General features: G+C 56.7%; 3 protein-coding genes and 1 long non-coding RNA gene across 11 annotated transcripts; 2 read left to right on the plus strand and 2 right to left on the minus strand.

The window, feature by feature from the left end:
• The first annotated feature begins 95 nt into the window (after positions 1-95).
• Positions 96-2,995, plus strand: CD68 (CD68 molecule). Of its 2 annotated transcripts, XM_082372455.1 has the most exons (7): positions 96-640; positions 724-899; positions 954-1,226; positions 1,723-1,842; positions 1,976-2,048; positions 2,165-2,335; positions 2,649-2,995. In XM_082372455.1, the coding sequence occupies exons 1-7, from the start codon at positions 592-594 to the stop codon at positions 2,780-2,782; spliced, it is 996 nt and encodes a 331-aa protein (XP_082228581.1). In that variant the 5' UTR covers positions 96-591; the 3' UTR covers positions 2,783-2,995. The 2 variants fall into 2 exon arrangements, with proteins under 2 accessions (XP_082228581.1, XP_082228580.1); XM_082372454.1 differs by having other exon boundaries at positions 724-1,226.
• Positions 2,909-5,315, minus strand: LOC309618567. Its single transcript, XR_014238525.1, has 2 exons — positions 4,897-5,315; positions 2,909-3,099 (listed from the first exon to the last, which is right to left on the minus strand). It is a non-coding gene; the product is annotated as an uncharacterized lncRNA (long non-coding RNA).
• MPDU1 (mannose-P-dolichol utilization defect 1) lies at positions 4,475-8,271 on the plus strand. Of its 6 annotated transcripts, none has more exons than XM_082372466.1 (8): positions 4,803-4,944; positions 5,259-5,482; positions 6,112-6,177; positions 6,366-6,498; positions 6,832-6,917; positions 7,037-7,155; positions 7,320-7,430; positions 7,568-8,271. In XM_082372466.1, exons 1-8 carry the CDS (start codon positions 4,904-4,906, stop codon positions 7,691-7,693), a joined length of 906 nt encoding a protein of 301 aa, XP_082228592.1. In that variant the 5' UTR covers positions 4,803-4,903; the 3' UTR covers positions 7,694-8,271. The 6 variants fall into 6 exon arrangements, with proteins under 6 accessions (XP_082228596.1, XP_082228594.1, XP_082228592.1 ...); XM_082372467.1 differs by having other exon boundaries at positions 7,037-7,146; XM_082372471.1 differs by having other exon boundaries at positions 4,831-4,944; positions 5,259-5,493.
• On the minus strand, positions 8,080-10,332 carry SOX15 (SRY-box transcription factor 15). 2 transcript variants are annotated; one of them, XM_082372489.1, is made up of 2 exons: positions 9,305-10,332; positions 8,080-8,207 (listed from the first exon to the last, which is right to left on the minus strand). In XM_082372489.1, the coding sequence occupies exons 1-2, from the start codon at positions 9,835-9,837 to the stop codon at positions 8,126-8,128; spliced, it is 615 nt and encodes a 204-aa protein (XP_082228615.1). In that variant the 5' UTR covers positions 9,838-10,332; the 3' UTR covers positions 8,080-8,125. The 2 variants fall into 2 exon arrangements, with proteins under 2 accessions (XP_082228615.1, XP_082228614.1); XM_082372488.1 differs by lacking the exon at positions 8,080-8,207 and adding an exon at positions 8,259-8,661 and having other exon boundaries at positions 9,305-10,319.
• Between the last annotated feature and the right edge of the window lie 63 nt (positions 10,333-10,395).

Genomic DNA, 10,395 nt, shown 5'->3' on the forward strand with positions numbered 1-10,395 from the left:
CCATCTGCTACTGGGTACAGCTCTACTCCCTTCTGTTGAGCTTTTGTTGCTGTTGACTGGAAAATGGTCGTGTTAACTGGATAATATGACCTTTCTGGAAGGGGCTGGGCAAAGACCATCATAAGTACCTCACGTGTCTCAGCAAAGAGGAAGCAACAGACGAGAGGAAAGGGAGTGGAAATAAATGTTCAACTCTTACATCCTATTGAACTCTCCCAGGGAGGGGCTGCTGGCTCGATAATCACTCGTCACAACCACTAAGCATGTTTTGCTGAGGCAGACAAATGAATCCCCAAGGATCCACTTACCCAAAACTCCATCTCACTACCCACATGACACATGCTGATAGCCCCTACTTCGGTGACACCAGGGCCAATCGTCTAACTCTGACAAAATTTTAATGACTAAGAGATTGGTGGCTGGGACTGAGGTGCCTGAGTCAGGCTGGGGGTTGGGTTACCTCAGTTACAGGAAGTCGAAGATTTATTTCCTCTTTCCAAACAAACGAAGGCAGAGGGTATAGGGTTGATTGAGCAGGCAGCTGGTACCGACACAGAACCAAGCTGGACTCCGGGCGGAGGCTGCTCTGTCATGAGGTTGGCTGTGCTCTTCTCTGGGGCCTTGCTGGGTCTACTAGCAGGTAAGGAGAAAGGGGGCCGAAGGGGAGGGGGCCCCTGGGAAGGAGCCTGCCCCTGGGTTGCTAACCAGTCTTTCCTCTGAAAGCCCAGGGGACAGGGAATGACTGTCCTCATAAAAAATCGGCCACTCTGCTGCCATCCTTCACGGTGACACCTACAGCTACAGAAAGCACAAGCCCTGGAACAACCAGCCACAGAACGACCACTTACACAGCTAGCACCACTCATAAAACTAGCACCACAGGCACCACCAGCCACGAGTCTTCAACAGCCACTCAAGCCACTCACCATCCTGCTACCACCACCAGCCACGATTCTTCAACAGCCACTCAAGCCACTCACCATCCTGCTACCACCACCAGTCACGGAAATGCCACAGTTCATCCAACAAGCAACAGCACTGCCACCAGCCCAGGACCCTCCACCAGATCCCCCCGCCCAGGACCACCTCCACCCTCTCCAAGTCCTAGCCCGGGCTCCAAGGAGGCGATAGGAGACTACACTTGGACTAACGGTTCTCAGCCCTGCATCCGGCTCCAAGCCCAGATTCAGATTCGAGTTCTGTACCCAACGCAGGGTGGAGGAGAGGTAAAGCTAAAAAACAGTAGAGGACATAAGGGGAAGGGGATGAGGCCTTCTGCTATGGTTCGGAAGGGAAAGAGGAAGAGTAAAGAAGTAGACGATGGGCTTCCCTGGTGGCGCAGTGGTTGAGAATCTGCCTGCCAATGCAGGGGACACGGGTTCGAGCCCTGGTCTGGGAAGATCCCACATGCCGCGGAGCAGCTAGGCCCGTGAGCCACAGTTACTGAGCCTGCGCGTCTGGAGCCTGTGCTCCGCAACAAGAGAGGCTGCGATAGTGAGAGGCCCGCGCACCGCGATGAAGAGTGGCCCCCACTTGCTACAACTAGAGAAAGCCCTCGCACAGAAACTAAGACCCAACACAGCCATAAATAAATAAATAAATAAATAAAAATTAAAAAAAAAAAAAAGTAGACGAATACAGGGCAAAGACAAAGGGAAAAGGGAACCTTGGATTGCACAACTGTGTAGTCTTGTGACCCTCTCTCGTCTTTAACTTTTGCAGGCCTGGGGAACTTCTGTTCTGAACCCCAACAAAACCAAGGCCCAAGGGGGCTGTGAGGGTGCTCATCCCCACTTGCTCCTCTCATTCCCCTATGGACAGCTCAGCTTTGGATTCAAGCAGGTACTTAACCCTCATCCCTCACTCTCACCCTCCAAGTGCCCTACCCCTACCAACTTCTTGCCGCACTCCTTACTCTGTGTACCTGGATGCCACTCTCCCCTGCTGCCCTGAGTCTTCCTGGTCACCTCCCCAGGAGCCACTGCAGAGCACCATCTACCTGAACCATGTGACTGTGGAGTACAACGTGTCCTTCCCCCAGGCAGCGCGTGAGTAACCTTCCCTTTCTCATCACTTGCACTAGATGTCTGGGCTCCTGAAGGGACCTAGGCTGGGGGTATGGTGGGGATGTGGATATGGAGCTGACCCTTCCTCGTTCTTTCAGAGTGGATATTCTCCGTTCAGAATTCATCCCTTCGAGATCTCCAAACCCCTCTGGGCCGGAGCTTCAGTTGCAGAAACGCAAGCGTCATTCTTTCACCAGCTTTCCACCTTGACCTGCTCTCCCTGAAGCTACAAGCTGCTCAGCTGCCCCCCACAGGGGCCTTTGGACCAAGTAAGACCTATTCCTTCCCTCCTAGAATTTTCCCCCTGCACTGAAAGCCCTCCCCCCCAAGGCCTATAATCTCCCTTCCTGCACCCCCAAATTTCCTCCCCCTCTCAAGCTTGTCAGAGCTAGGGTAACTGTCCTCCCCTCCTCTATAAGACTCTGCCCAGGCTCCCCTTTTGTTTTTTGCTCTGAGTCATCTAGGTGAGCCAGCCCCTCACCAATCTCCTACTTCCCAACATCCCCCATTCCCTCCTCCCTCCTTCCACCTTTATTCCAACCACCACCATTGTGATGCCTACTTGCCCTATCTTTCCACCAGGTTTCTCTTGCCCCAGTGACCAATCCATCTTGCTGCCTCTCATCATTGGCCTGATCTTACTCGGCCTCCTCACCCTGGTGCTTGTTACCTTCTGTGTCATTCGGAGACGCCCACCCACTTACCAGCCCCTCTGAGCATTTGTCCCAACAGCCAGGGCACCAGGAGGTGCCCTCATTTCTCACCACTCAACTGACTCAGAGACAAAGTTATCTTCCTTCCCTGTCTTGATGAACAAAAGTAGACATAATGCAATCGGGAGGGATGAGGAGACAGATGTTTATTAAATATGACTGATTCCCCCTCCCCCATCTCCAGTGGGAGAATAATAAAACTTGATCAAATCTTTATCCTTGGTTTTCCTTGTCCTTCCTGCCAGAATTAAAAGCCGTAAGTTTCTTGTCACACACCTTTCTGTACCTTCCATGGTTGAGTCTTGGGGAGCCAGGAACAGCTGGTGAGGAGGGATGAAAATGTCACTGTGTGGCCCAATGCCCTCATGGGTTCATCCTTCGAAGGCTGACACAGCTGGTGTCAAATTGGCCTCGCCTCCCTTCCTCTTCTTCTGGGGCCCCTGGCTGCTCCAGTTCCCTCTCTCCTCCAATCCAGCGGAGCCACCCATCCCAGCAGCCTTCTTCCCAACCTTCATATTACAGTTACAGGCGAAGTAGACAACAAGAGCAATGAGTGTGGGTGGGAAGGTCACAGCCCTGCCCTGCTCTGTTTCAAATGCCCTGCCCTACCCACTGTGCCCAGGCCTAGCGAACAGCCTGGATTAAACTCTCCCCGCACCTGGGATGCTCCTATCTCACCTGCAAAGGGTTTTCATCAACCACGGGAACAATGCGTACCCTGAACTCCACATACAATCACCCTCTATGCTCCTGGGAACAACATGCCTCCAGCCTGGGCTACCCGCGGAGCCAACCCTTAAGTCCCTGGTGGTGGCGCACCTAGTGGTGGTGGATGGCACCTCCCAAGGCAGCCTGAATCCAGATTCTTCAAAGGACCTCCCCGACCAATAAGTGCCAGACCCTTTACAGTCAGCTAGCTATGAGCATCCCCGAGGCCCGAATGGGACCCTTCCAGTTGCAGGAGCCGTGTAAGGCTACAGAAAGCAGCCACCAGGACCTGCAGACCCAGCCCTTTGAGCGCAGCACGTGGCAGGGACCCAACAACCACACCACCGCCTCGCCGACACCCCGTTATGACCGTGCTGACCGTGGTGCGGGAGTCCCCGAAGGGTGTGGTACTCCCAGCAGGCGCCCAGCCACCAGAGCGTGATGGCCAGGCCCATCTGCACCGAGATGGCCGAGAGCTGGCGTCCCGGCACTGGGGGGCGGAGGGCATCGCTCCCGCCGCGTAATCCAAGATGCCCTTTCCCAAGGCTAGCTGCTGGGCCCCCTCGGCCTGGCCCAAACCCTGGCTCAGCACGTGGTCACAGGAGGCCGAGGAGCGGGCCTTGGCCTAGAGGTGGCGCCCTCGGGCCAGTGGGGTGAGAGGGAACCCCAGGGCCCTCGTTTCACAGGGGCGGCCAGGGCTGAGCCCGCAGGGGTGTTAAAGGCGTTGCCGTCCCCCGAAACTGGTCTCACCTTCCCCACCTCCCCCTCCTCTGCTTCACTGTCCCGGCCCAGCAGTTGCTGGCGCACCCATCTGCGAAGGCCTGGGCGAACCTGAGGAGGGAGAAGCATGCGCCCGGCGCCTAAGGAGGGCTGCCTGGCTCAGACTGTCCCTCTCCCATCGGTGCCGTGTCCTCTGGAGACGCCGAAAGCACAGGAGAGAGAAAGCTACAGAGCCCCCCGCCCAACGCCATTTTGGAGACTCACGCTCCTTCTCTCTCAACTTCGAACAATGTAAAGTCAGCTGAAAGAAGACAAGATGGCGCCGAGCAGGAGAAGCGGAGAAAGGCTGGAGGATAAATTTTGTTGCCGAAGCGGAAGCGTAAACAAAGGCGCGAATGATGGAACTGCGCAGGCGTACAGCTTTGGCACGCTTTAAAATTCGAGCAGCAGGGTGGGCGCGTCCAAAAACGTGGTCTCCGGGCGAGACCTATTTTACGCGAACGAAGGTGGGATGGAATAAGGCAGGGGCAGCCCTGCTTAGTCGCGAGAAGACGGGAAGCGGAGTGCCCGGAGCGCGCATGCGCACCGTAAGTCAATGGCGGTTTAAGGGGTTGGCGGAAGCTAGCTTTGCAATATGGCGACCGAGGTAGACGGGCTGCTCAAACGGGTGCTGGTGCCGATTCTTTTACCTGAGAAATGCTACGACCAAATTTTCATCCAGTGGGACTTGCTTCACGGTGAGTTTTATTCGGCATCCGGTCAAAGTTGTGCTCCAGAGCCCTCCGGCCGTAAATGGGGCGTGAGTGCGGACTAAGTGACAGCAGTGACAGCTGCCACGGCGCGCGGGGCGGAAGTCGCTTCTGAGAGGGGCGGATATGTCTCGGGCTCCGTAGAGGGAGGACTTCATATTTGGGCGAGAGGGGGGAGTCGCCGGGTGGGAGTAGTTCTTTGCTTTAGCGACGGTGAAAGACGAAAAGACTCAAATTTTACAAAACAAAGTTTAAAATCTGATTAGATCGTTCCAACCTTTAGTAGATCTCTATACCTTCAGGAGCAAGGTTACACTTGATTCAAAGCCTCTGATGAATCCAGGCCTTCTGCGGCGCCCCCAAGAATCCTGCCATCCCGGTGGCTTTCCTTCCAGCCTCCACGTTTGCTCATGGTCGAATTTTGGAATTAACTTGTTTGCCTTTCTCCTTCTATCTACGAGGCGACGCCAGAGCAAAACCTGCTTCCGACATCAGACCTTTAGGGAAGCCTTCGCGGTCTGCCCCCGTCAGTTCTTGGTACCCCAGCTGTGCTCCCGGGACAATGTTTTAGCCGCGTTCATGACCCACGAGCATCTGACTACTACTGGGCCAGGCACCTTGGGGGTAGGGCTTCAAGGCTAGAGAAGATGTCGGTGGCTAGAGCATAAAAGCAAGCCCTGGAAGGGTCAAGTCCCTGAGTAGGGGCCAGAGACAGTGTTCAGGAATGAGTGATACAGAGGAAACCTATCCTTGGAGAAAGAAGACATGTGAAGTGGTTGCCTAGTGGCTCAGAGGCGGGGAAAAAAGGATCAGAGGACTCTTGGGTATTGCTCAGCTCTATACAGGGAAGCAAGGGAGAGGTTTGGAAGTCAGATCAAGGAGTTTAGATGTGATGGCAGGGAATGGAAGGTTGGGTCAGAGGAAAGGAATGGTAAAAGCTGTTTTGGAAAGTCACCTTGTCTGAACGTGATATGATTTGGAGTAGGCAGAACTAGGCCTTTTTCACCTGCCTCCAGACCACCCAAGGCTTCCTTTTGTTTGGGTATGTCAAGGTCTAAAGGAGCACTTCAAGCCTTTAGACCCGAGCTGCCTCCTGGAACCCCTGGCTTGGGTTCCATAAGTGTCATCTCTGCTTACCTCTTTTTGTCTTCTTAGTTCCCTGCCTCAAGATTCTCCTCAGCAAAGGCCTGGGGCTGGGCATTGTGGCTGGCTCACTTCTGGGTATGTTTCTTATCGTCTTCCCTTCCTGCTGTTGGGAGGTGGGTGTAGTGCTAAGATGCCATGAACTGGATGGGTCCCTTAACCAGAAGCGGGGCTAATATGCCTCCCAGTCTGCTCTGTAGCTGTCGTGCTGTGCTCCCAAGGGATGTCAGCCCCTCAGCCCTGCCCTTTTCATCCTCTTTCTCCAGTAAAACTACCCCAAGTGTTTAAAATGCTGGGAGCCAAGAGCGCGGAAGGGTTGAGTCTCCAGTCGGTAATGCTAGAGCTAATGGCGTTGACCGGGACCATGGTCTACAGCATCACCAACAACTTCCCCTTCAGGTGAGGGGCCCCACCCTTAATCTCCAAGGGTAAATGCTCACAACTCTAGTAAGGATTAGGGTGAGGGAGGTGAAAGGGCAGGAAAGCTTAAGCCTTTCTGGAACGCTAGCCGTCATCTCTGGTGGTGAGAGGAGGTGAGAATCCCAAGAACGCCCAGTGTCCAATCCTGAGTCAAGCAGGTGGGGGCTGCCGGGAGGCAGGGGGTAAGGAGCCAGCAGGGCTGTGGAGGGCAGGGGGTAATCAGAATTGGGTCCCCAGGATGGATGGGCTATGGAGGCTTTCCCTGCCTCTTTTCAGGCCCACGTTTCTTCCCCCCAACTCTTGACTCTGCAGCTCTTGGGGTGAAGCTCTGTTCCTGATGCTCCAGACAGTCACCATCGCCTTCCTGGTCCTGCACTACAGAGGACAGACTGTGAAAGGTGCTGAGGGTTGACCCAAGAGCTGGCTGCAGCTGTTGGGAGCCCTGCTGGGAATGCAGGCCTGGGAAAGCCGAAAGACTCAGAGGTTGATGAGGACTCCTTATCTCCCTGTCTCCCAGGTGTTGCCTTCCTAGCGTGCTCCGCCCTGGTCCTGCTGGTGCTGCTTTCACCACTGACGCCCCAGGCTGTAGTCACCCTGCTCCAGGCCTCCAACATGCCTGCTGTGGTGGTGGGAAGGGTGGGTGCTGGGAACAAGGGAGAGGATGTTGGGAAGGGGGACTGGGTGAGGAGCAGAGGGGAAACCCAAAGTTTGGGGGTGTTGGACTGAGGGGAATGCAGAAATGTCATGGGAACATTGGACAAGTTCAGATGACAAAACGAAGGTTCTCAACTCCTCCCCAGCTGCTCCAGGCAGCCACCAACTACCGCAATGGGCACACGGGCCAGCTCTCAGCCATCACAGTCTTTCTGCTCTTTGGGGGCTCCCTGGCCCGAATCTTCACCTCCATTCAGGTGAGTGCACCTCCTCCCCTCTAGAGGGCACCATAACCTCACCTTACCTCTCTCTCCCCATGGACTTAAAGCTGCTCCCTCTCTGGAGTCCTTTTTGGCTGTGCTGAAGAGTAACCCTAGCTGTGTCTCTCACCCAGGAAACTGGAGACCCCCTCATGGCTGGAACCTTTGTAGTCTCTTCCCTCTGCAATGGCCTCATCGCTGCCCAGCTCCTCTTCTACTGGAATGCAAAGGCTCCCCACAAGAAGAAAAAGGAGCAGTAGAGTTGAGCTGGCTCCTGGAGTACATTCCATGTTTCTATTCATCCACCCAACCTTGGGATCCTTCCCATCTGAACCAGTCGGCTGGTGTGACTTTTAATCATTCCCTGTTCTTCTGCAATTGCAGCTTTAGTGGAAATGCTTGGTTGACCCAGATCCTTAGAAACGATAGGGGTAGAGATTTACAGGCTGACATTTGATCATTTAGCTGAGATTCTTTCTTTAGCAGAAGTTTCCAGCTACTTACCTATTCTGGGCAAAACTCTTACCCTGTCCCCCCCACTTCCCCACTTCCCTTCTGACCCTAGAGGACAGAGGCTGGACAGTGGAAGGGAATAGGTGCTTGTGGCTTCCTGCCTCCTGCACCCTGGCTCAGACTGTCTCCTGGACCCCAGTGCTTGGTGGGGGGCGGGGGAAGGGGGACAGAAGAATGACTCAGGCAGGGCCCCAGGGTGGGGTGTGGAGGTTCCTGCTCTGGCAGGTCCAGGCGGAAGGGAGTGGAGACTGCTGGTTCCTGCTGCAGTAAAGGGGAACAGAGATGGAACAATAAAGACTCAGAGACGTGGTGTAATCGTACAAAACTGTGTTCAGCCTACAAAAAAAAACCAACTGTCTTGTTTTGTTCCCACTGGCTTTCAGGGCTTTGGGGGGTACTGCCCACCTCCTCTGAACTGTGGTCCAACACAGTTCTAGAACAGGGTTTGCAGCCTGGGAATGGTGGTGGTGGTGGTGGTGGTAGTGGGGTGTTTCTGGGTAGAAAAGGAGGATGGAAACCTTTCTGGGAGGTCCATGTCCATGAGGGTTAGAGGTGGGTTAGGGGCATGGGGGCCCCTGGGAGGGGAGCGTTGTACAGAGTGGGAGAGCCTGGGGGTGGGTAGGGGCTGTAAGGGGGGAGCAGCTCCCCCTGGAGCCTTGGGTTACTCTGAGGGAGAGAGCACGGTGAGGGGGCCTCCGGTTTACAGTGGGAAGAGCTGCAAAGAGAAACACCGGGGTTAGAAGGCACTTGGTCCCCTGGGTTGGAGGTGCCGAGCAGGGTCCCCAGCTCGCATGTGGGGGCGGTTCTGAGCAGCTCTGCGCAGACAGGTATAACTTGTCACCCACCTACCCATCCCTGGCTCTCTGGGTCCCGCCGGTAGGGAACCGGACCCCAGGACGGCTTAGAGCAGCGCCGCCGCAGCCGTGTTGGGGCACGCTCAAGAGCGAGCTTGCGTGCTGCGCGCCTGTTTTCCTCTTTTGGGGCGGCAGGCCAGGAAGGGGTAGAGCTGGGCTTGGCCTGTCCTTGCCCCGGGGGCTGGGAGAGGAAGCTGGGTCACACGAGGGCCAGAATCGGGGGTGGGAAACGGGAAATTCTGGTAACCAGAACACGGTCACATCCAGGGCGCTGTGGTCTGTTCCTGCGGTGCCACCACCAACAGACTGTGATGGAAACGTCCTCTAGGAAGACCCTGGCTCCCCGGAACTCTCCCACCCTTCACGGGGCGCCCCTCAAACTCCTCCGGGAGTGTCCCCTTCTTGGGTGGGCTCGGGGCCCCTCCCAGCCAGGCCCTCTGGTATCCGCCCCCACCCAGGCTGCAGGAGGGGGGCACGTCCTCATCCCGCTCCCCGGGCACTCACCCGTAACCGCCAGGCAGGTAGGCTGTCGAGTAGTTGGGGGGCTGGTACCCAAAGCCTCTGCTCCCCTGGGTGGTCGTGTACCCGGGCCCCCAGACCGGCCCGCCGCCAGCCACGCCGCCGCTTCCCTGGCCGAAGTGGGGCGACCCGGCGCCCGCGCTCTTGGTCTTGCGCCGGGGCCGGTACTTGTAGTCGGGGTAGTCGCGCAGGTGCCGGGCCCGGAGCCGCTTAGCCTCTTCCACGAAGGGCCGCTTCTCGTCCTCGCCCAGCAGCTTCCACTGCGCGCCCAGGCGCTTGGAGATCTCCGAGTTGTGCATCTTCGGGTTCTGCTGCGCCATCTGGCGGCGCTGGGCGGAGCTCCACACCATGAACGCGTTCATGGGCCGTTTCACCTTCTCTAAGGGAAGCCCCCCGGAGACCACTGGGCTCCCGGCGCCCTCCCGCTCCTGGGAGCCCGAGGACGAGGAGGTAGGGGCCGTGGGAGTGGGAGGTTCCAGGCTCCAGGCCTGGTCCTGTGAGGAGCCGGGTAGCGCCATCGGGGGTGAAGGGAAGCCTTAAGAGGGCGTCCTACACGCCCTCCCCTCCAAAGTGAAACGTTGATCCCCAAACCCGGTATCCTTAAAATGGAAGTGCCTTCCTAGTCCGGAGTCGTTACAGAGAGACTCGTGTCCTTAAAAGGTATATATATCGTCCCCAAGTTCAGAGTCCTTATAATGGAGCCCCTGCCACCAACCAATCCGGCACGTTTGGGGAGTCGAGCGCAAAATCCGCTGTCTGGTACCCAGTCCTGGATAGGTTGTGCTCTTTCCTTGTGGCCGCGAGGTCCCCGACCCAGCCTCGCTCCCCCTACTAGCTGCCGGCCACTGGCCCGGGCTTCGGTGAAGGCGGTAAACCTTTGCGCTCTGGGGTCCCGCAGCTGCCAGGAGGCACAGCCCAGGTGCCACAGCCCTCTCTCACCTGGCCTCAGCGTCTCTGGCTGCCGGGTGCGCCAGGCCCGGGAACAGCTTTTAACGACTGACTCCTCCCTACTCCCTCCCAGCCGACCGCGCCTCCTGAAGGGCGCCAACCTCCCCCTCCCTTAGGCCAACCAGGTG

Source organism: Balaenoptera borealis, assembly GCF_965194805.1.
Source record: "Balaenoptera borealis genome assembly, chromosome: 20".
In the NCBI taxonomy this organism is placed as follows: domain Eukaryota; kingdom Metazoa; phylum Chordata; class Mammalia; order Artiodactyla; family Balaenopteridae; genus Balaenoptera; species Balaenoptera borealis.